At 39.3% G+C, this 26321-nt stretch overlaps 1 protein-coding gene across 1 annotated transcript in view; it reads right to left on the bottom strand.

Moving 5' to 3' along the window:
- Positions 1-406: 406 nt before the first annotated feature.
- Positions 407-26321, bottom strand: part of LOC140915157 (uncharacterized) — a 48698-nt gene continuing 22783 nt past the window's right edge. The window contains exons 5-11 of the mRNA XM_073354734.1: positions 25758-25994; positions 24674-24751; positions 22914-23130; positions 16926-17134; positions 15857-15929; positions 8903-9020; positions 407-602 (exon numbers count right to left, since the gene is read on the bottom strand). Coding sequence (XP_073210835.1) covers positions 407-602; positions 8903-9020; positions 15857-15929; positions 16926-17134; positions 22914-23130; positions 24674-24751; positions 25758-25994 — 1128 coding nt within the window. The remainder of the gene's footprint in view (positions 603-8902; positions 9021-15856; positions 15930-16925; positions 17135-22913; positions 23131-24673; positions 24752-25757; positions 25995-26321) is intronic.

Raw genomic sequence — 26321 nt, 5'->3', positions numbered from 1 at the left:
TAAACTTACCTACATTCTTTTAAGTACTAACTTCACAAAGATTGAATGCAGAATGTAAAGTCTCAAAAAATTCGTGAAAATAAAGGATTACATACATTTTTCCTACAAAATTATTTCTAGACTAGATGAGTAGACAGGTCTTCAAACAACATTTTAAACAAGGAAGCACTGGTTTAACTACCTTATCTGTTTTCTGAAGTGTTTTATGCACACACTTTTGAAAAGATATATTTTTATTTTATTTTATTTACATGTAAAGAACCCAATTCTGCGAGGAACTCAGAATTCTCTGGGCGCATCTTCGCTTGTAGACTATGGTGAGAATCAGGATTCTTTCCTGTCTACTTCCCACTCTTGTGCTCATGCATTAGAAGTGCTACAACGAAGCAAGCTGCTCCGTTCTTTTCTACCACAAGCTTTGACCACCCTCTATGGCCAAATTGTGGCCTGTCATGTAATCTGAAGCTTCAGATGCCAGGTATACTACAGCCGCCTGCAGGTCTGTCACTTGAGCCAGCTTCCCAGCAGGAATATCTGTTAGCCAGCGCTGTACCAGAGGCTTCAGATCTTCAGAATGGATGAGCGGCGTGTCTACAATTCCCCTAAAAATCACACACACACAGTTACATTTTTCATACGTAGCACTTATAACAATAAAACAAGTAAAAAGAAAAGGAGGACTTGCGGCACCTTAGAGACGAACCAATTTATTTGAGCATGAGCTTTCGTGAGCTACAGCTCACGCTCACGAAAGCTCATGCTCAAATAAATTGGTTAGTCTCTAAGGTGCCACAAGTCCTCCTGTTCTTTTTGCGAATACAGACTAACACAGCTGTTACTCTGAAATAAAACAAGTGGTGACGGGAATACAAAATGCCACTTCGAAAAGAAAACCATGAAATAATAAAGTAAGATCCCAGCTTTCATAGGTGCTGGCACTAGTGGTGCCGGTCGTCCTGCTGCTGCACATCCTGGCTTGAAGTTGTTTCCATCATATACAGGGTTTACAGTCTGGTTCAATATCCCCACCATACAGATTGGTCCAGCACCCCTGGACAACGTTAGACATCATGTAGCTCTGCTAAGGAGTTAGCACACAAACTTCAATCATGGTTGTCCCTTCCTGTCTTTCATGGTTGATAAATCGACTTAGCGGTTTCCTCTTAAAGAGAGCACTCATCGTTTGTATCGTTGGCTAACATAGGTGCCCCGTTATCTTCGGTTACTTACCAGAATACCCAATTTACATTTTCCTATAGAAAACAAACATAACGTAGAAACAAAATGAGCACAACCAGTCTGTCTCTGCATTTTGGAAATGTGTTCCATTTACCAATTTCTTTTTTCATCAATGCACAGCCTAATGTTACACAACATGTTTGCATACAGTTCAGAAACTGAAAACAGTCCAAGTTTCCATATGCCAAAATACTGAAAACAAAATCCAGCAGCACCTTTCGCAGCACTAAATTCACTTTAAGATGAAAAGGGGGCAGGGAAAGGAAAAAGTTAAGCAAAATATGCCAAGCATAACCCCCCATTGAATAAACAGCATGACCAGTTACAAAACGTGTACTAAGCTGGATTGTTTCCCATTAATGAGCCAACTACAGAACGCATTAAAACTCTGCTAAGTTCATTTCCCTCACATGCCCTAAAAATGAGTGGAAACTGTAGAATGCACATTACAGTACTAATATTTGGCTGGCTTTGATGACTTTAACTGGAACTGATTTGTCATACTCCTCCTTAACAACATATTTGTATTTTGTGAAATGTGTCATTTTTTCAGTCCCTGAACAAATATATTTACATAACTGTATCTAACGAGGAATTACATTTAACTTCTCAGAAACGACAATAACTAAAACCTGAACTGCCAATTCCACTTCATTAGTGTGGTAGAAATGCATTCCAAATGTTAATAAAAATTCCAACATGCTGATAAATTAGCGCTTCTAAGGAGCATGTGACACCTTGGTTAACATATTCAACCTCAATTATATTTCTCTTCGGCACCCTGTTATCTGGAACCTTTGCTGGCAATCAGAGGTGCTGTTTTTCAGTGGCCAATTTTCTAGATAATGTAGCTTATCAACACTGTGGGTAAACTTGCCAATGAAATCAGGCTGCACTGAACCACACACGCTAATTGCATCTCTTTTTTATGCATATTTACAGACTGTCACTTCAAAGAAATCAGTGGCCCATTGAGGCACCCAGTTAGCTGGAAGAATTGCCTCTTGCAAATGAAAATTAGCAAACAAGCTAGTGATAAATATGAAATGAACAAAGTATAAAAATACCGTTTTGTTCTGAAACTTCATCATCCCAATTTATCCTTCCAAGGAAATAGGTCTGAGAAACACACTGGATTCTGGGTATGCGATTTACCTTTTGTTTTAAATGAAGCCTGAAATTTTCGATTTACCACATTACTAGGTGGAAGGAATTCAGAATACCCCCAACATTTCCATTTTTAGTAATGGGACACACTTTAAATACCAGCTTTATATTTGCTTTTAATTATCAATAAAAACCATAACTATTCAGAAATGCTGAGCAAGGACAAATTGATTGAGCTCTCACATAGTAATACAAAAATAGAATAAATTCCAGTATAACGTGTAGACAGTCTACTTATTTCTCCTAAGCACAGTCTCCCTCCCACCTGTTTAGCACTGGTTTTCTGGAGAGAAAACCGGAGTTTTAGTTGCAGAAGTGAAAGCTATGGTCCTAATCCTCCTCTAACTTGATATACACCTGTGTAAAACTGGTGTCTATCCACTGAATTCAATAGGGTTACTCTTGATTTACACCAAGCACTATATCTGTTGGCAAACATTCGCAGGATCTGGTTCTAGGTTTCCATGCCTCTATAGTGTTTTGATACCCTAATTAGCGAATGCTGGCATTTTTAAATGAGGGTTTTGTTTTACTAAGAAGAGGATCCAGATTAAGAAAAATAATATATGTATATTCATCAACCAACTTCAAACAGATAACATGGAGACTAAATATAGTCAGAGCAAACTATAAATCATTGAACCAGTGCCTTCAGCTGCCCTTCCTTTAATTTTGTTTCAAGAGTAAGAGGTCTGATGAAAAAAAAATATCACAGGCAATTTTTATCGAGAGAAAAAGATGTAGCACACAACTTAAAGTTGCAAACACACATACTGATACTATAAATATTAAGCATGTCATTGATCGTACACATCTTCTGGGAAAGGCTTGGTGCCAAGTTGGGCAATTTAATGTTGTAGAACCCTTTTAGGCAGATTTCAGTTGGCTTCTAACCAGTTCCAGCAAAGACAAGTGCCAATGCATTAATTCCCTACCTCATCTAGTATGCCGTGCTGGGCCTATCAGTACTTTCTGTTGCATGTCAATGTTTTATCAAACTGCTGGTTCCTTAAGGTTAGACATGAACATCAGTATTCCATTGTTGATGCATAGAGCAATTTGAGACATTAAAAAACAAAAACAAAATGCAATTGCCTAAAGCATCTCCACAATGAGAGAGAGTGGGGAAAAAAAATCACTTAACTGGATTTGTGTGTGTTCAATCCCCATATGAGCGGGGTGGGGGGGAGAAGAGGGGGGAACTTCCCTCTCGGTGTAACTTGATTTCTTTCATATGAGTTATTAATTTGAATGAGTTAAGTACACTCCACTTAATCAGAAAATGTTTAATCAGGAGATACACTTAATTGGGACTTCTCTCAAGGAATTACGTTTAAATCCAAAGATACTTAACAGCAATGACTGCTGCTTAATGGGGACAGTAATGCTGCTTAATTGGGAAGCCTTTGGGTGATATAGTGGTGCTTAGCTCTTTCCTGTGCTACAATCTCACACTACTTTTGTGTGTGTACTCCCCTAGCAATGGTTTGCACACCCTCCATAATTGGGGCACATGTGGAAATTTTTATTTGCTTCACCACCTCCTGAACTCCTTTCAGACCAACTCTAGATACTGGGCATCTTATAGCTGCCTCTAGTCTAGACAGTAGCTCAGCCCCTCTTTCATTGCACATGGTGCCTCCTTCCTACTCCATATACCTATCCAATAACATGACAGGCTCTGAAGTGCCCTGGACTGCAGATGAAGCAGGAGATCATAAGCTTGAGAATCTTAATATCCTGGAACCAGGGGTGATGGCGCTTGCATGGGATCCAGGTTAAGGAGCTTGAGGCACCTTGGAATCTCCACAGAGCAAGGAGCTGACACATTCTGCTGGTGAAGCAGAGCTTATTAGTCAAGGAGGCTAAATAGCAATGCATAGAGATGGTGTTAGTTGCATGTGGAACCTGTGTTGTTTGGCAACTCAGGCCAGTTAGCTTCTACTGACGTTGCTGACAAGGTCTTCAGGGGAAAGACAAGAGAGAGTGTTATATGAGCAAGCCAGTGAGAGCACTGATTAGCACAGCTGATTAGCCCAGGCTTACAGGCCTGGCCTACTGTGTTGCTATGCAAATTAGAAGCTCTGCAGGATATGGGCTTCAAATCAAACTTCAGGGGACACATCTGACCCCCAGATGACTGAGAATTTTGGTTCACTAGGGTTCAGATAACCCAGGTTTGACCATAGTTGCTGTTCAAGGAACTTAGAATTCAAGCTCCAGCTCAAATTGCCCTATCCAAATAGAGCACCAGTCTGAAGTTCTCCCCCTTTAAAAACAAACTGGAATGAAATTTTTTGGGGGGAGGGGTATGAATGCAATTCAAAATTTGCAAAATCAAGCACGCAATCAGGACACCCTGAAAAAGCAAAGGTTCTTTTATAATGTCTACTCAGCCACATTGCATATTTGTAGTATTTTCTATCACTTGTTAAATAGAAAATGTCATATGTTATTGATTGTTGTATTAATGCATGTGCTAACATTGTCAAGGCAGCTTGATTAAGTGGGGGGCACTGTCACAGATAGAATTTACCCCTACTGTCCCTCAGGGTTTCAGCTGCAAGAGGGCAGCTGTAAGTTGTTACCTGGACTCTATATAAGCCCCAGTGGTTGCTGCCCAACTGAATAATTGCATCCATTTCTCATTCTGGTCTTGCCCTCTCACCTGCCAGTTTCGTCCAGTTTTGAGGATGTGCTGTTTTCCCATAGATCCTCAAATGAGAAGATGCAACCATTTAATGCTGCTTCAACTCTCCTCTAGTTGGGCTTCCTGCCACCAGGAGACTGGGCAGAAATTAAAAGTGGCCCAAGACAGGGTGAATCTAGCCCAGCATACAATGTGACCAATTAGGAGGCATTTGAGACACAAGGCATTACTAAAAGTTTCTCTTGAAATATTTTGCAATTTTCCAACTATGGAATGGTCCAATTTTCATCACCTTCATGTAGCATCAGTGCCAGTTCTTTGCACTAAAATAAGTAATAAATTTTAAGGATATGATTCATTTAACTTTACATAATTAGCAATTTAGCTGCAAAATCAATCAACACATAATATTTTATTCTCATGGGACATTAACACTTATCTTTCCAGTTCAGCAGCTATTAGGTATTGTATGTTGTGTCTACTGTTCTTGATGAAGATGGGTTAATTTAATGTGGGGTTTTATTTTTTTCCCCCTCACTTTGATAGTATCTGGGACAGATCTACTGGTGACCATAGGAATTTTGTCACTGATTTCAGTGGTATCAGGATGAGGCCCTATGTTAATAATATCACGTGAGAGCAAAATATAATATATTCATAAGATTCTGGCATGCAATGTCAAGGGCTGATAGGTTTTTAACACTGCCAATTGGATAGCGCATTGGCTATTTGTGATCTGGGTTGGATCCAAAGAAAATTTGCCTTGTGAATCTACAAGCTAGGAATGAACTTCTCTCTCACTCACTCTCCAACTCCCCCCATCCTCAGTATCCCTCCCAAAAAGAAAGAGGCTGTACTGGTGAACTATATAAAATGTGAGGCAGGGATACCTGGTCAGCAAGAGAATTCAGAAATTCAATAAATTATGCAAAAATCCCTGCCATAACATTGTATGCACGGATACATTTTATGCACGGCTCCGATGCTATGTTTGATATGCTCATTTACAAAAATAAATTGATGAAAGCTGACAAGAAAGGAAAAGAAAAAAAAGAGTGAATGTTGTCATGTTGAAAGAACGCTCGAGGTCAGATGTGACGATGTGGAGATATAAGGACACTGATAATAGCCAGGATCCAACAAAGCACTTCAGCATGTCCCCGATTCCAGAAGAAGGATGGACTCAGGTTTGTGCTTGCAAGCTTTCCTGAACTGGGACCCAAGTGCTCCACTATAATCATCAGGCAGTTCCATTGACTTCAGCAGGAGTACGCGCCTGCTTAAAATAAAGCCTGTGCTTAAGTGCTTTGCTGAACTGAGGCCTCTGTGCACATTTCTGGGGTTCCATGGGGTCCTTTTATTGAAATAGTTGCATGTTATAATAAAGTCTATATGCCAGGTTCACTTGAGCATTCAGGTAGACCTGTAAAACCGGGCCAGACCCTCACTCTTCCACCCAGCAAAGCATTCAGCATCATAAGTGGGCCTATTGCCCCAGAGAGGAACCGGGCCTGAAATTGTGAGGTGCTGAGCACTTAAAAATGCGTGCAATGGGAGCAGAAGATGCCCAGCACCTTGCAAAATCAGATTGTGAGCTAGGACTGGAAGATTTGACTCACGGGGATTGTGTGAATATATCTGTGGACACGCCAGAACCTCTCTTTAATGTACAGAATGAGACTGAAATATGTATTCCACGTTTCCATGTCAGCAGAGAAATGAATTTGAATATCCAGTCATTGAAAAGAACATAAGTGCATTTGAGTTCAACATGCAGTGTTTTAAGTACATGCGAGTGCCAGCATGTATGTATCAAGAGCTCCTTACCTGGGTACATTGTTAATAATAAGCCAAGAAAATCATGGACAATATACGCCTGATCCGAACCCCATTGAACGTAATGGAAAAACTCCTGTTGATTTGAGTGGGCTTCCAGTCAGACCATATGTGATTATTAAATATTCATAACTAGTATGTCTAAACCAGGGTTCCTCCGGTATAGCAAAAGCTCTTTTCCTCACTGAGCATTGGCAGCCTTCAATGAACAAAAGTCTCCCTTATTACAATGGGATTCCCACATAGAGAGAGTTTGCAGGTGTGGGACCAAAAAGTCTAGGATGAGTAAGAATTATTAAAATTAAACTCAGTTTTGGTTAATGATAGAAAAAGAAAATCCTCTGAACGGATTTTTCCCTTCCAAGCATCAAAATACCTTTTCTCCATTTTCAGACAACTCACAGCTAACATGAAGTTTTACTATACTCTCTGCAAAAATGTTTTATATGTATATATATTCATTCCTGCAAAATTTCCTGCAAAAAAAGTTACCGGTTGAGCTGAAATTTCTCCTGCTTGTTAAATAAGTGTATTTAACAAGCAGCAGACATTTCAGCCCAACGGGTAATTTTTTGCAGAAAGTTTTAAACACCTGAAAGCTTATAACTTAAGTGCCTCTTTAACCACGGTTATTCTGAATGTGACACTAATATTCCGGCTATATTAATAAAGGGTACCGATATATTTCTCAGCCAGAAAGTATATTGAAACATGACCATTATTTTCTGATTCTGGTGGGCCCCAGGAGCTCCAACCTGTATATAAAAATTAATTCATTGCAGCTAAAAGCCTCTCTGCTTCCTACCTCTATTGTTAACACTAGCTCTGCCTTGCCAGTTCTTGCTACAGCTTTGCTAACTTCATTCAGTCCTCCTGGCCCTGGAAGCTGGTGTAGAGTCACTAGAGCTAGACACTGGATCAGCAACGTTGAGCTGTTGGTACTGGTGTGAGTAAATCCTAGTTCAGAAATAGGATGTTATTTAAGTAATCTGTGGATTGCAATGAGCTAAGAATGGAATCACATTTATTATTAGTAGTAATAAATAATAATAATAAACAGAGCCAGCATACAGAAGTAAATCAAAGAATTTATAGAATCAAAATAAAGATATTTTCAATTGAACTCTGTGATATTTTTCTCCACTTTATGGATTAAAATATTTAACTTGTTTTTCTTAATTTCATGTACATCATATTTTCATTATTACAAATACCAGTTAGTTAAACTTCTGGGTTAAAATTCTGCACTTCTTACTCTGATTGACTTCAGTGGTCTATGGAATTTGACCGCTCCCAATTAATGTAATCCACTTGAGTTTTTGCTCAGTATTAACTTGCACTGAAAATTGTATAATAAAGAGTGTGTGAGAGAGAGAGAAAGAGAAAAAGTGTGTGAGGGGAAAAAAAAAAACTTTGCTTCGTGTTATTAAAAGAACAAAAACAAATAAACAACATAACCCAAACCCCCCTACATCTTTAAGATTTCAAAAATTAGGTAAAATGTAACTTGTAATGAATAGTTTTTGAAAAAATTAAACCTAAAAATCCTGTAATTGCCAGAGCTGAATGGTGTCTCAATTACAGCACTACAATACAGCTTTTAAAGTGTCTGTATATTTGTCTGAAGTAAAAGAAAAAAAGAAAAAAAAAAGGAGAAGCATTGTCTATTAAGTGCCAAAAGCCTTTTCTTAAACCATAGAAGGCCTGGACAGAACTAAGGAAATTTTTCATCTGGAAGAGAAATGCGAAAAATTACCCTTCATGTTATTGGAAAACCTATTATCAAATGCTAAAACCTTTTCTCAAATCCCTCAATATACACAGCCATGGAGAACACTTTGGTTATAGTGATTAAACCTTTGTTAAGCAGAAGGCAAAATAAAAAGGGATGCAATCCACCTGCTAATTAGCAACTTTGTTTTCCTAGATTTTCTTAATTTGAGCAGTGAACACTTCTTATAACATTTCATTTTTTCTGTACTTTATAAAATGAGACTACATTGTACTTACGGGGAAATGCAGTTGACTCTTACTCCCCTGTCAATCCATTCAGTTCCTAATGTCTGTGTTAATTTTACGACCCCAGCTTTTGAGGCGTTGTATGCTAACTGCTTCTGCGGGTGAGGCACTAGAATAATTCAGAAATATGAAATATTGATTCTTCACATATTAATATGCACAGGGAAGCTAAAAATCACAACATGCACAGATGAACTAGCTGCCCTTTCCCCTGATGTTTGGCAGGTAACATGAAGGAATTCTAATATAGCAAATCCCTACATCTATATTTTTCCTAATATAATATATTCCATCTAATATTTTTGCATTAACAGCTGGAGGATTGAAGAGAAAATGAAGAAACAACAGCAATAAAACAGACTGCAGATTTTAGAACTACAAAAAATAGATATTACAACGATATACTCAAAATATTTGGCTGTATCCCACAAATAGAAACATATGCACAAACACACGTTCAATTTTTATAATACACACATACAAGTAACTGCCTGAAACAAGTTATTCTGCTTAATTTATAACCTCTCTCTATTATCTCATCAGGTGTTTGTGGGGTTGTGAACACGTGTGCCCAAAATTCAGATGATCTACCACTTTCAAAATCTGAAGCCTTTGAAAATGTTTCACAGATGTCACATGTCAGTCATAAAGGAAAATGATCGGCTTGTTAATTACAATGTTCAAGCTTGCTTCTGCTGGATGTTCTGTTAGTTCTACCCCGTCGCTGAGCTCTTCCAGTGTTCCAAGGAAAAACTACTTTAGAGTAGAACCTCAGCTGGTGTAAATTGTCATAATGCCACCAAAATCAGTAGAAGTCAATTCTGCTCTTGCAATTTACACCCGCTAAGGATCTGCTCCTCAAGTATTTTTAGCTACCTGGCTTCCATTCTGACCTATTTAAACAAAGTTGTTAAAAAAGCAGTGAAATCTAAACATGTGCAGTTTAATATTAAATATTACTGAGCTGTAATTCTTTTTTTACTGAGGGAAATCAGTACTAAATACCATTAATGAGGTAAAAAAAAAAAAACAGTGTCTGGTATTAAAGTGTTTTAAAAGGCAGGTGCACTACTGAATTTTTGTAAGGTATATCAGCATATCAAATTGGTTTTAGTTTCATGTGACTACTGGCAAGCACCATATAATACAGGTAGGAAAATTCAGTAAATAAACAAGGGTTTGAAAATGAGCATTAAAACAGCTTAGCTAGCAATTTTATGTCACCCTTATAAGTACCAGATGGTATTCACCCAACAGTTCTGAAGGAACTCAGATAAACTGCAGAACTACTAAATGGTTTGCAACCTATCACTTAAATCAGCCTCTGTACCAGATGACTAGAGAAAAGCTAATGTAATGCCAATTTTTGAAAATTTTACCAATTTTTACCACTCAAGAAAGAGCTCTTTAAAAAAAGAGCTTTCTTTAAAAAGGCTCCAGAGGTGATTCTGGCAATTACAGGCCAGTAAGCCTAACTTCAGTACCAGGAAAACTTATTGAAACAACAGTAAAGAACAGAATCATCAGACGACAGATGAACACAATATGGTGGAGAACAGTCAACATGGCTTTTGTAAAGGAAAATCATGCCTCACCAATCTATTAGAATTCTTTGAGGGTGCCAACTAGTATGTGGACAAGGGTGAGCCAAAGGATATACTGTACTTGGACTTTCCGAAAGCTTTTGACAAGGTCCCTCACCAAAGGCTCGTAAGCGAAGTAAACAGTCATGGGATAAGAGGGAAAGTCCTCTCATGGATCAGTAACTGATTAAAAGATAGGAAATAAAGAGCAGGAATAAACGGTAAGTTTTCACAGTGAAGAGAGACCCCCAAGGGATCTGTACTGGGACCAGTGCTGTTCAACATGTTCATAAATAATCTGGAAAAAGGGGTAAACAATGAGGTGGCAAGGTTTGCGAATGATACAAAATTACTCAAGATAACTAAGTACAAAGCAGACTGCAAAGGGATCTCACAAAACTGGGGGATGAAAAATGGCAGGTGAAATCCACTGTTTATAAATACAAAATAATGCACACTGGAAAACAATCTCAACTTTACATACAAAATGATGGGGTCTAAATTAGCTGTCACCACTCAAGAAAGAGATCTTGGAGTCATTGTAGATAGTTCTCTCACAACATCTTCTCAATGTGCTGCAGGATTAAAAAAAAAAGCTAACAGAATGTTAGGAACCATTAGGAAAGGGTGAGATAATAAAAATCTCAATGTCATAGAATCATAGAATATCAGGGTTGGAAGGGACCACAGGAGGTCATTTAGTCCAACCCCCTGCTCAAAGCAGGACCAATCCCCAACTAAATCATCCCAGCCAGGGCTCTGTCAAGCCTGACCTTAAAAATATCTAAGGAAGGAGTATACTGTATAAATCCATGGCACGCCTACACCTTGAATACTGTATACAGTTCTGGTTGCTCCATCTCAAAAAAAAGATATATTGGAATTGGAAAAAATATAAAGAAGGTCAACAAAAATTATTAGGGATGTGGAACAGTTTCCATAGAAGGAGAGATTAAGAAGACTGGGACTGTTCATCGTAGAAAAGAAATGACTAAGTATGTGATAAAGGTCTATAAAATAATGAACAGTGTGGAGAAAGTGAATAAGGAAGTGTTATTTACCCCTTCACATAACACAAGAACCAGGGGTCACCCAGTGAAATTAATAGGCAGCAGATTTAAAACAAACACAAGGAAGTGCTTCTTCACACAAAACACAGTCAACCTGTGGACATTGTTGCCAGGAGGATGCTGTGAAGGCCAAAAGTATGACTGGCATAAAAAAAAATTAGATAAGTTCATGTCAATTTTTATTCAGCCAAAATGGTCAGGGATGCAATCCCATGCTCTGGGTGTTCCTAAACCTCTGAATGCCAGAAGCTGGGACTTGACAACAGGGGATGGATCACTCCATAATTGCAGTGTCCTGTTCATTCTCTCTGACACCTCTGGCGTTGGCCACTGTCAGAAGACAGGATACTGGGCTAGATGGACCATTGGGCTGACCCAGAATGGCTGTTTTTATGTTCTCACTTCTCCTATACTCCAGAACTTGCATTTATCCTCTAAACCCACTGTTTATAAATGTTGCAACTTAAATTATAGGAAAAGGCCGGTAAATAAAGAACAATATTGTTGGATTATGCAAAAACACTGAAATGACATAGGCTCCAGTTCTTCAAACACTTCAGCACATTTAAATGTATGCATGTGAGTAAGCCCATTGACTTTAATGTGACTTCTCGTGTACTTAGATTTGAGAACTTGTGTGTGTGTAGGATTGGGAGAGAGCAGGACATAGCTAATAGTTCCTCCTCTTTATGTATGCATTAAAGATTTGAAAGGTCCTTCATTTGTCAGATAATGCATTGTGTAGTTTGAAACCCAAGTCCATTCCATATTTTTTTTTCCAAAACAAAATAATTAGGATTTTATTAGAGGAAATATTTCTCCTTTCTCTCTCTCTTTTTTTATTTGGGGGGTGTGTGTGTGTATATATCACATCACAGATGCAGCACTCCATGTGGGCCGTTGAAATGGAGTGGAATATAATTCCTTGATTAATTGCTGTACACCAGCTCCAAGTTATGTACAAATTTAGTAGTTAACCTTGTCACCTCACAAAAGCAGTCATTGCTAAACTTTCCCAGTTTGTCTGTTTGTAACAAACTTGGAGTTTCCTAAGAGGATAAGGGCTTTTGCATCTTCCCCCATCAAGGCATTGCAGTTTTCAGTGTGCACAAACTAAAACAGAGATTTGCTGTAAGATGTTGGAATCTGCCTGCTGATTTTGGGACAGAAGCTCATTAGATATTTTCTAGAGTTCCTTCTTCTAAATGCGTCTCTCTTTACAGAAAGGGTTAAGGAAGGCAGTTTAGAAGATGAAATATACACCTCCTGAAACACTTGGCCTCTCTTAATTGAAAGCACTCAAGAGCGAGCCAAAGGGTGTCACAAAGTGGATGGCTTTCACAGCGGTACTGTTTTTGCACTGAAGTACATAGTACCAAATCCTGTTCTCCTTACTTCCGCTGTCATCTTCGGCTGGACCGCTCATGTGTACAAAGACAGAATTTAGCACACACATACACAATCAAAAATTGACTAGAGCATCTTCATAAATGTAAAGATTTATCTTCACCCCAGTGGAGAACACTTTAGAAAAGGTCACTTCTCTTACGGCTCTGTAGGAGTGGGGCTGGGAGAAGGGGGCTAATTTCCCTACTGGTTCACATATTCCCTACTGTTTTGCATACACGGAGTGAGGGAAATGTAAGTAAAAATATACCAACATCGGCTGAGTTATATTTTTAATATCTAATACAATGCGATTGCTTCTTTACTCAGTGATTCGGGGGTTCTACCCTGCCCTTGATACAGGCATGTAACATTAGTGGGGGGTTTATACACTTACATGTTAGAGGATAAACCCTCTTACCACCAAAGATAGTCACTGCAAAAAACAGGGACCTTAGCTACACCTGGATAACTCAGAGTAACTCCATCTGCTCTCTGTTACACTGGCATATATCTGGAATACCTCTGGTGAAGCCACTGGAGATACTCAAAATTTATACAGGCAAAACTGAATGCAGAATCTCAGCTTGATTATATTATTTATTAAACTATTTTAGGGAAATATATCTGGGAAACCACAGTCAAAATTCTATCCAATAGGATTAACTCCCCTGAGTTTCTCCTCTGCTCATTTTGTTGTATCTACCAAAGAGAACTCAACCTACGAAAAATTATCCAGTATTTCTAGAAACATTCCATACTATGCCAGTTGGCCAACATACTTAAATAACCGAACAACATATTTATTTAACATTCAGCAGATGGACACGATATGAACATCGTGATTTTCAGTTATACTTTTAGAACTATTTGGCGGGGGGAAGGGGTTAATGCCAAGATTCAAACAGGTTCATGAAGTAAACACGTTCCATCTCATCTTAATGACTGGTCTCACTAGGCCCACTTGGATTAACATTCTTTGACATTTAAGTGTACCCCTGCTGCCTTTCCCAAGATATTTTCACTTTAAAAATACTCTTTTATATTTCAGTAAAGATTTCTAATTGTGATTAACATACTTCAGGGCCAGATTGTCAACTGCTGTAAATGGACATACTGCCATTGACCCAACCAAGCTGCGCTGACTTACGTCAACTGAGAATCTGACCCTCAGTTTGCAGTTTCAGTAAGATAATTGTAATTGAAATATTCTCTCTGGAAATATCACTCATTTATTTAAATAAGAGACAGCACTTTTGAACAACAAAAATGAGAGAGAGAGAGAGAGAGAGTGTGGTATTTTAACACTCAGAAGAGCAAATCCTCAGCTGGTGTAAAGCCAAGGATTTACCTCACAGCTGTTGCCTAACATTCTATAGTGTCTATATCTACTATTAAGCCTTGTATTGTTGTTGCTATTATTCTAATATAAATTGTGGTTGCACCTCAGCACCACAGGCATGTACTAGGACCCCATTGTGCTAGGCACTGTATAAAACACATAACACAAGTTTAAAGCTTTGAGTTTGAGCATTGGCCTGCTAAACCCAGGGTTGTGAGTTCAATCCTTGAGGGGGCCATTTAGGGATCTGGGGCAAAAATTGGGGATTGGTCCTGCTTTGAGCAGGGGGTTGGACTAGATGACCTCCTGAGGTCCCTTCCAACCCTGATATTCTATGATTCTAAGTTCCGTTTTTATTTTTGCTTGTGCGATTTGCAATTCTCCATACTTGGGGAAAGGGACTACTCTTATGTTTAACCATAAGTAAAACAACTGGTAATGACACTTATAAAAAGATTAACAACAACTTTATAAATGCATTTTTGAAGAAATATTTAAAGTTACTATGTAATAAACCGAACAGAATGTCATAGAATGTCAGACTGGGCACAGTAAAAAATAAATGTTATTCCCAAGGAAAATAAAAAGACTGAATATTGATGTAACATTCAGCAGATGGAGATGATATTAATATAGGGGTTTTCTGTTGTACTTTTATAGCTACTAGATTTTCTTGTCTAGCTTGGTAACCCAAGGCACCGTTTGATTTTTGGATTTGGACAATACTGCAACAGATGTCCAGACCAATAAAATAAATTCCTAAAGGGCTATGCTTAATTTGTGTAATTGATCAATTTTTGTTACATGGGCTTCAGTTCGCCAGCCTGTAGCTGCTTCCCAGATTAGCTCAGCAGTCGGGATTTCGTTCCATATGTTCCAACAACAGTTTATTGGCCCTTTGATGACACTGCTGATACCGCAGCGTCAGTGGAGACACCTGTTGGCGACATAATGAAATAGAACAACTGGTATTGCAGCTAAGGGAAGAGTGAAAAGCTTTTGGATAGGCTGTAAACACTAGTAAGGCACAGGTTTCAGAGCAGCAGCCGCGTTCGTCTGTATCCGCAAAAAGAAAAGGAGGACTTGGGGCACCTTAGAGACTAACCAATTTATTTGAGCATGAGCTTTCGTGAGCTACAGCTCACTTCATCGGATGCATACCGTGGAAACTGCAGCAGACTTTGTATATACACAGAGAATATGAACCAATACCCCCTCCGACCCCACTGTCCTGCTGGTAATAGCTTAAGGCACAGGTTTCAGAAATGTTATACATTGCGCTCAGATGAAGGGAGTTACACCAACACGTTTCTTCCATAATTAATGTGTCAGACTCAAGGAGGGTAACTCCACCTCTTCTATAGAAAAAGTAATATGTGCTCTAAAACATGGAGGACAGATAAATGTTGAAAAATGAGATCATAAAAATTTTGTAGTGCATTTTCCCCTAATACAAAATGTCAGTGATTTACTCCTTCCCAATACAGGTTTAATTGATTCAAATAGCATTGGTAGTAATTAAAATATGGATTCTAAAGCACAACTGTTAGATATCATCACTCACCTATTAAACTTGCCATAGATGCTGTGTTAATTATCTTCCCATATCCTTGCTTCAGCATAATGCGGCCTGCAGCCTATGACAGAAATTAAAGGAAAGACCAGTGACCCCTTTTGTGATTGTGCTAATAATTACATGATAATAAATTAGTCTTCACTTTTCAGAAGAGTTTATGGATTTTTTTTAAAAGTGCACAGTGTAAAAATTTGATATAAAATGGCTGATGCAGAAAAATTTCTATTGTCATTTTAATTCAGCTACTGTGTTGCCAAAATTTTCAAAAGGTGAATAGTAATAATGGATGTCTCTAGTATTGGGAACTCCAACCGATATCCCACAAAAGGGTCTGATTTTCAGGAAGTTTTGAACACCCGGCCTCTGAAAATCAGGTCTCTTTTTAAGGTGTCTCACCAAAAGTTACTAGTTACTTTTGATAATCTTGGCCTAAATGTATACCTGATTCACAGTGTCACAGAATTGAATTTTTATTTTATTTTTTTTTTATAATTTCAACAGATAATACCAATGGTTATTTTTAAGCATTTTTAATTTTTTTTATCTATTTAAATTTTTCACAGTTGAAAAAAATGCTTAAAACCAATGATGGTGTGCAATTTTTATTTAATTAAATTTTCACAGATGTGGGAAATTATGCGGGGGAGTCAGACAATTATTTAATGACAACAGACATGGAAATACAAAAAGTCAAAGCTTGATAACCATTAAAACACAAATTGTCAACATCACATGTCAAAATACAAAAAGTAAATGTCCTTAAACTCTAAATAAGTTCTCAGGCAGCATTCTTCTTACTTTGCCTATCTGTAAATTTCAGTTGTTATGGATGGAAATATTTTTTCATCAGTTTGCATTTGTTTGCTGAAATCGACATTTACTGACAAAAATCTAATGTGGCCAAGCCTACGGATACATAGCCAAACTATTATTAACACCCGCCAATATACGTTCGATTTTATGATGATAATTAGCAACAAGAATATTATTAAACCTCTGGGTAAGTCAAATGCTCAGAAAACAGCTACAGGAAAATAGTACAGATCCTCATACTTACTTGGCAGCACAAAAACAAGCCTCGTAAATTAACGTTAAAAGTTTTGTCCCATTCTTCTAGTGAAGTGTCTTCACTTGCAGAATTCATGTTAATTCCAGCATTGTTACAGGCAATATGAACTGTGCCCCACCTAGCTACAATCGCATCCAGAATCCTTTGCACATCTTCAGGTTTGCTTACATCTGCTGCCAATGCAATGCTTTTTATCCCTAGATTAAAATGAGATTGATAAAACAAATATCGTCATTCACAGAAAACAAGGTATCCTTTCTTGTGTAACTAGTTACTAATTCTTAAAACAAACAACAACAAAACCAGTTTAATCACCACTCCACAGATGACAGCAAATTATGTGCTATTAATGGAAGCATGATGCATTGGGAAATGAATCTTTTTAAAAGTTTTTAAGTTTAACTTTGGTAGACTGCACTTACTGTAGTCTAATACACAATCAACTTATTTAAAATCAGAGTTCTGACTCTCCAGTTGAATGAATCTTTGAATACTACACCATCTTCTGTTCAAAAGTTTAACTGCAGCTTATCAACTAAAGTGATGGTCATTCCAACAATTCTCTGAGTGCTATGGATCATAAAGTGCATCACTTTCAGATGACAGTTATTAGCTCATAAACAAGACAAAACAGAGGAATATTTTATCTGTTGGGCTACAGATGTTTTTACAGTGAACCCCAGATGCCACAGAAATCAAATAAATTTGTCAGCCAAACTGATTCTAAACATCAGGTTTTTAGAGTTTGGAGTGTACATGTTCTTTAATGTGTAATAATGTATGCAAAAGCCATCCAGAACTATAGCTGTGATTTAAACATGAAAATCTAAATATTCAAAATTATGGCGCTCATAGTAACTAATTCATAGTAACTAATTCATAGTAACTAATTGGCTTCTCAGAATGTTGTTGTCATTTTGACTTTTTTCAACATGTTGGATAATGGGAAAACGTTGATGTGCTATATAATGCTTGCCAAAGCCCCCATAAAACTGATGAAACTTTGCATTGACATTGACAGGTTTTATGACAAATTTTGCTGAAAACTCAAAAATCCAAAAATGCTGACCAGCTCCATCTGTATATCTGCTTTTGCTTCTATGCTAACAGACTTGGTCCATTAGTTGACGAAGTAGAGTCTTATGCTTTTAGGTCCAGAAATCTGCCTTTCAGTCCATGCATATGACTCAACAACCAGGCTATTCATTCTTCGTACACCTTGGTGCCGATGTGCTGTGGTGCCAAAAATATCTCCATCGAGGAGTAGCTGGTGCCCTACACCACTCAGGATTGTCCATTGACCTGTGTTGGTTTGTCTCAAACCTTAATATATATGTAGCAAAATGTAAACATATTCCTGTGTTATCACTAGTCCTGCAATCTGATCTGTGGAGATGGACCTCTGTGCCTGCATGGAGTCTGACTGACTGCAGTGGAAATCCAGCCACATCGATAAGATTGCAGAATCGGGGCCTTATCTTGTATTCATAGGTAGAAAGAAGGTTTTTTTTCCAGAGCTCACCCTATTTTACCCTACACAGAATTTCATCAAGATCATTTTCACCACCTCTTTTTTGCAACATTTCAGCATCCCAACTCCCACCAGCGGTGATACATTGCTAGAGTTCTTTTTCCCCGCTGCATAAAATAAAAGTGTTTCACAACAAAATGAATAATATTTTTGCTACAATGTAGTGATTGTGGAGAATATATAATAATAATTACTGTACCTGATCAAAGTCACACTTAAATCAGGAAATTAAATGGCTAACATACGGGTCTGATCTTCCATTGATGCACCCGTGTAACTCCCATTAAAGTTAACAGGACTTGTGCACATGCATCAGTGAGAGAATAGTCCCCCTATAGGATCCAAGCATCACATCAAACAATTAAGAAATTCTGTTTTCCCCAGGTATGTATCCCCAGCTGCCGTTAATGCTAATGGGAGTGATAGGTGAGCATCTAGCGAAGGACTGAAATGTGGTTTCTCATTAAAAATAGCTTACCAAATTTAGCCAGTACTAATCAAATCCATTAAATTGCTCTAGTGCCTGAAAGGGCAAAGAAACTGGACTTTTCCCTCTTAAAATAAGATACTAAAAAGAAAATTAAACAGTTAGAAATATAGTCTTAAAGTGGGAGCCCAGTTCTGAGCCTATAAATCCAAGACAATTCAGAGTTAAAGCTAAAACCGTCTATTTAAGTCCAGATGCAGATGTTTGTTGAGATGAGCAATTTCAGGCCCCTAAGCAGTCCCCATTGATTCTGGTCATTCAACACACATGAAGGCAGTGGGACTTCTCCGATGCACAAAGTTAGTCATGGGAGTGTTTGCAGGATTGGGGGCCTTAAATTGTATGTTATGAGTCAGTTTATTGCAGAATTCTCTCAAAGCCCTAGATATGGCATGTATAATGTCAACAGACTCCAGTCGTCGGTGGGCAGGGTCGAACCTGCGACCACTGGAGCTAAATGCATGAGCCTCTCCTGCATGAGCTAAAAGCCACATGGCTATTAGCCAAGGCTGTAGCAGACTCATCAATCTCTAGCTGGGTTAGATGCCACTAGAGGAGGACAGAGTGCCACACGAAGCAGACATGGGTTACACATGCACTGAACTTGGAACAGTTTTTTCTGCAACAGTGGATTAACTTTGCAGAGTTTATGGAAACAGCTTTCAGGTTAAACCAGCCAAAGAAAGAGCTGCAAAGGAGTGAAGCACTTGATTTAGTTCTCTATGGCAGTGACTGTCTTGTTATGTGTGTGTACAATGCCTAGCACAAGCCAAAGATTGGGATTGCCACGTTTCTATGTCTAAAACTCGTTCTGGGGTGATGGCACCATTAATGAAGGCAGCAAAATGTTCCTTGATACAGAATACACAAACTGCACAAATGTAAAGAACTCTTAGGAGTAGAACCCACATTGAAAGACTCTGAAAAGATCAATCAGGTGATAATTCAGGGCAGTGTTTCTCAACCTTTCAAGTTGGTGACCCTTTAATTTGAAATCAAAAACTGCCATGACTCCCTTACACTTACTATAAAAATAAAAGTGAAAAACGTATTTGTAATAAACCTGTATAATTTATGTGAGAACAGAGCTGGTCAGAACATTGTCAATTAAATGTATTTTCATCTAAATATTGTTTCATCAAAGCCAAAAACGTTTCATGGAGACGTATTGATTTTCATAGGATCATAGAATATCAGGGTTGGAAGGGACCTCAGGAGGTCATCTAGTCCAACCCCCAATTTTGAAGAAGTTTTCAGTGGAAAGGTTACTGGGGTCCAGGATGGACTCTTGGGTCACTTCTGAGAGAGAGAGATTGAAAACCTGACCATTTCAATCCAAAAATGGACATTTGGACACAATTCAGTTTGACAAAAACTTTTTAAAAAACTTGTTTCCGATCTGCAATGGAATGAAAACAATGTCAAAACTTCCAAGTTGTTGCAAAACAGAATTGTCATCCTCCAGCCAGTTCTGTTTGAAAGGTTGATGGTGAATTCTTTACCTTAAAGGGCAAGGATGTGCGGGGAGTGAGAGATGGAGGTTTTTTTCTTTGCTTTAGATAGTAATAAAAAAGGTCACGCCTTACTACCACTCTGATTGCTTTCTGTGAACCCCCTAGGAGACACAAACCCTTGGCTGAGAAACACTGGGCATCAGTTGAGGAAAGAATGAAAAACTCCTCTGCTGAAACTGTCCTACAGAAAATTTAAACTAGGTTTCCAAAAGGAGTCGGTTTGCCGACAGTCAAAGTGTGTCATCTCCAAGAAAGTCTCTTGTTTCCCTCAAATAACCCATTCCCTTCAGAATACCCTGCTCGATACATATAATCTAACCGTGAAAGCATGTCCAAAAGGCTAGTTAACATTCAAGGGGTAGCTATGGTGTTCCAAATCCTATACCTTTGGCGCACAAGAGCATGAAGCTTTTTCAGGAAGGAAGAACTGGATATCTCAAGGAATTTGTTCTGATCTATAACAATGACCTAGAACTGAACAGCTCTGGATCCCATTACAAAGTCAAAGATCCAATGGTCAGACCCAGTAGTCAAAGCCTTACCATTAGGCTGGTGTTCAATGACCTAGGTAAAATGAGTATCTCATCACTTAGTACTGTTTCTACTGCATAAACCAGCACCTTTTTAAACAGTCTTACCAGAGAGACCAAGGATTGTATAAGCATGGAGTCTAAAACACTCCTCTCTCTGATGGAGATTTGCCCTCAGGAAATGGACTGAGGCACTAAGGCAGGACAGTGGAAGGAGTTTTATGGCCACTGCTTGCACTCTAGCTGTTCTGCAGAAGAACCAAATTTGTGTTGCAACGCTGCAAATGTACTTTTCACAACCAATTTTCATTTTAGAAAATTTCTACTTCAGCTAATACACCACAGAAAAACTGACCTAGGTCCTCCCTGCAGTAGCATACAGTCTATTACAATATCCGTTTACACAAATATTAGAATACAGGCCCAGATGGCAGTATCCCACTTTCCTGAATGAAGCTACATCTTTGATGATATTGAAGAATCCGATGTAGCGGAAGGCTTGGATGTACTTTCACAAGAGGAATTATAAAATGAGTGATACTTCATCTCTTTTCTCATTAAAACTCTATTTCCAATTGTCTATGTTTCCTTTATGAATATAGTTTAGCTTTATCATATTTGCAAACGTCTTTGGAGAGGAATTGAATTTTAGGTCCTATTTTAGTAATAAAAAACACAAAATGTAAGTGGTTTGTAGAAGATTTCACCTATTGTTTGGGATTTTACTTGTGATGTATGTAAGTATTGTGTACCTATATCTGACCTCTATGCTTTTCACTGATGCATGTTTTGAGGAACTATGGCCAATGTTTCCAAAAGTGACAATTGACGATTTTGGGTGGCTCTAAAAAGATCGGCACCCAAAAATTAACAGGCCAGATTTTCAGAATGTGCTGGCTACCCTGGCCACTGAAAATCAGGACCTTTCAATGGGTCCCAAATTGGACACCTAAAATCAGGCAGTCCTGAAAATCTTGTTTTTCAGTATGTTTATGTCTGGCATATCCCTCAAAGTTACATGTAACTAGCTGACCCCCTTAAAAATCTCAGGCATGCTCAGCATTGCTTCTCTTCAGCCCTTTCCCTAGCTCCTCTCCTTGCTTTCTGCCCTGTGAACAAATTATTCCTCAACGACGGCTACTCTATGATGCAGCGAGTGGAAGTCAAGTCACACAGACAATGCCTGCAGCCTTTTCACAGGCAAAACCCTCATTGAGGCTAATGGGTTCTGAACAATGACTGAAGCCTTTGGCCCACGATTATTAGATATACAGGAGACAGATTCATGCCATAAAAAATATTACCCTATGCACTCATGACGTGTTTGTGGCCGTACGATTGGTTTTGTGTGTGAAAGGAGAAGCTGTAGTTGGGATATGTATTAATGGGCGCATGGGCTGTGTCTGGCTGTTCTTTATTAGCAAGTCTTAAGTGCCTTAGCTGCCACGTGATATAACATAAGGAACAACTCTTTCTGGCTGATTGATGTATATTATATAGCACTTATTAATAAAAGATTGCTATTCTCTGTGCCCATCAGTCATGGCTCATTGTATGCTGTTTTTCCTTCAGGTACCCTGGATAAAGAGTTTTATACACAGTAATTTGCTTTCCTGGTTGTGCTTACTCTGTGAGGTAACACAAGCAGGCAATGTGACATTGGTTATTGCTTGCTGACGCAGTGCTAAGATGCTGCGTGAGGCAATCACCCTCGGCAACTGTGGCATGTGTGCGCTATTTGGAAATTCTTTGCTTTGTTATTTGACTTATTCTGCATCAAAACTCGATGCAAGATATTCTCCAACAAGCCACCAGCTACGCAAGTTTAAAATAACAAAGCACACAGACATTACAGGGATGAGCACTGTAGAAGTGCATGTATGAGGGCAATCAGAGAATTAGTACACTGCTTACCTTTCAGGCTGAGCTCTTCTGCTACCACTTCTGCCTTTGCAAGTACCAGATCAACAATGGCTACCTTAGCACCTGCTTCCCCCAAAGCATGAGCAAAGGCTCTTCCTATCCCCTGGCCTCCACCTGTTACATAGGCCACTTTGCCATCCAAACGCAGGCGATCAAGGATGTGACATCTGTTATAGCCCCAAAAGACATCATCTTTCACCAGTTCTTTCTGTAGCAAAACACCACAATGCACTGAGGGTCAAAATTCAGTTATGTTAAACCCATTAGCCCCCCCACACACACAAATTATAGAATCATAGAAAATTAGGGTTGGAAGAGACCTTAGGAGGTCATCTAGTCCAACCCCCTGCTCAAGGCAGGACCAACCCCAACTAAATCATCCCAGCCAGGGCTTTGTCAAGCCGGGCCTTAAAAACCTCTAAGGATGAAGATTCCACCACCTCCCTAGGTAACCCATTCCAGTGCTTCACCACCCTCCTAGTAAAATAGTTTTTTTCCTAATAGCCAACCTAAACGTCCCCCACTGCAACTTGAGACCATTACTCCTTGTTCTGTCATCTGCTACCACTGAGAACAGCCTAGCTCCATCCTCTTTGGAACCCCCCTTCAGTTGAAGGCTGCTATCAAATTCCCCCCTCACTCTTCTCTTCTGCAGACTAAATAAGCCCAGTTCCCTCAGCCTCTCTTCATAAGTCATGTGCCCCAGCACCCTAATCATTTTCGTTGCCCTCCGCTGGTCTCTCCAATTTGTCCACGTCCTTTCTGTAGTGGGGGGCCACAAAACTGGACACAATGTCCAGATGTGTCCTCACCAGTGCCGAATAGAAGGGAAGAATCACTTCCCTCTATCTGCTGGCAATGATCCTACTAATGCAGCCCAATATGCAGTCAGCCTTCTTGGCCACAAGGGCACACTTCTCACGTGTGTTAGGGTGTGGGGTAGAATGTGTCGGGAGCTGTTCCTTCCTGCCCCATTACTTTGGTGCAAAAGGTAGGATTGAAATCACGCTACCCAGGTCAGTGAAGTCCAAATGCCAGCAGAGCTATCAGCTCCAGAGGGGGTATGGAGGGGCAAGGCAATGGGGTAGAATGGCTCTGCTGCTGAAAATTTCACTGGATGCTCTAGTCACATAAGTGTAGCATAGCGCACTTCACAGTGAATTCTCTTGCATGCCCAGGGGTCATTGTGAATGTCAAAGGCATAACACCTCCAAAGGCACAATGTACCTTCAACCCCTCCACTATAGGTATGTCTGTGGCTGGCCTGTGCAAGCTGACTTGGGCTCTTGGGGCTCAGGCTGGGGAGCTGTTTAACTGCAGTGTAGACATTCAGGCTCGGGATGGACCTGCAGGACCTGCAAGGTGGGAGGCTTTAATCCAGCTAACAGTGGGGAAGGGAAACTAGGTGCATATTGCATAAAGTAGACGTAAAGGGGTAAGGTAGGAGGGGGGAAATGGCAGGGTTACTGTAATCAATGATATAAAGAAAACAGCTGGCTGCCCCACGGCACATTATAATTTATGACATGCCTCACTCCGATACTGGTTTCTTTTACGATTCTTACTCTTTAGGCAATTACTGGGGAAAGTGATGCATGCAGGATACATTCTTCAAACGAGATTGTCTCTTTAATGCATAAAGTGAAAACAAAGGGTGACATCCTGCCCCAGTGAAATCAATGTGAATTTTTCCACTGACTTCAGCGAGGCCAGGATTTCACCCATACTGCTTATGGAGAGAAAATACACACCTTTGATTTAATCACCCTATCTGCGTGCGCACGGCTCCTTCGGATGACACTCATTCCGCCTTGCACAGGTAAAATAACCTGGAAAAACACGAGTGTCCAAATCAACACTGAACCATTTCGACTTCAGGGCACACCACATTGGGCCTGAGCCAAAGCCCATTGAACTATGCGGCAAAGTCTCCAAGGACTTCACTGGGTTTGGGCTAGGCCCATGCTGGGTATTATGGTGGTTCTCTCTTTGCATGCTGCTCCCTGCACATGAAAGTCCCTTCCTATCCCAATATGACAGTCCTCCATCTTACCTCATATTCCCATTCAAGACTCACTACTACTTTCACAAATGCTAGATCAATAAAAATGCCATTTTGTCTTCCAGTTTTATAAACAAGACACAGCGTCTGGGACTTCCAGTGCATCTGATTTTGATTGTCGAATGAGATTTTATGTTCTTTGGGACTTGTACCAAGATTACTCTTGGAGCTTAATAATAATAATGAGTGAATATTCTCTGGACAATCTTACCTACTACTGTTTGTGTTCTTCTGTATATAAATTACATTTTATGCTCCACCGCTATGATTTGCAGGCCTGAACTAGTGACCTGGTGCCATTGTCTAGATGGCAACCATACCTTAGTGAAAATGACACAGCATCTTGTAGACCCAACACCACTGGCCAAACACAAGAAAATAAGATGGGCAGGCTAGGTACCAGGGTGACTTAGTGATTAAGAGTAGGTGTCAGGGCCTGGACAGTTAAAGCGTCAAATACCCTCTTCTGCAATTGAAGGCAACTATTTCTGATAACACAACAGAGCATGACGATGCACAGTATGAACCATTTGGATCTAGTAAATCAGACCTAGTGTTCCACTGGGTGAATAACATAATGAACTTTTTGGTTCTCTTGCATACCCTGCTGGAACTGAGCAAAGTACGTTTTATAGCGTGGCCACTACTGTAGGGAATAGACAGCAAGAGTGAGACAGCCTACTTCCAGGACTCTTAAAACACAATATTGCTGAAGCAATTTCATAGATGCTTACAATACCAATATAACCCTTAACTAATTGTACAGCACTAACCTGCTCAACGCGAGGATCTGAATTAATTACATTATTTAATTTTCTGACAGCTAATACATTTTCATCAGATATGTTCTCCAGGTAGACTTGTCCTTTCATGAGAGTATTCTCCACACAGATCACTCCATCCATTCTCAGCAAGTGGTTATCCATGACAAAGTTGTAGTCGTTAACGGCATTTCTTTGAGCAGCATCAATAAAAACTATATCAAAGTGTTCGCCCACAGCCACTAACTCCTGGAGAAAAATAAATGATGTCAAAAGAAAAAAGTACTGTTTCCATGCAGGTGGAGGGTCTTGGAACCAACCTCCATATGAAACACATGAAAAACGCCTAACGGAAAACACTATTTTAAAGTAATTATCCTAATCAAAAGTCATTTCTGCTGGAAAGCAGCTTTTTGATTTACAGAGAGCAAGGTAGAACTGGTTGAGATGTTTCTGTATACAGGTTGCCTTGGCTATCTACATACTACCGTATCTATCCACACAGATAAGTCAAGCCCTTTAAATTCCTCCTACCAGTGCCTGTGCCCACATCTGTGTGAGCAACTGAACCCACAG

This window comes from Lepidochelys kempii, chromosome 7 (genome assembly GCF_965140265.1).
Source record: "Lepidochelys kempii isolate rLepKem1 chromosome 7, rLepKem1.hap2, whole genome shotgun sequence".
NCBI classification, from domain to species: domain Eukaryota; kingdom Metazoa; phylum Chordata; order Testudines; family Cheloniidae; genus Lepidochelys; species Lepidochelys kempii.
Note: the sequence above shows the minus strand (reverse complement) of the source record. Positions and strands in the feature narration are given on the sequence as shown.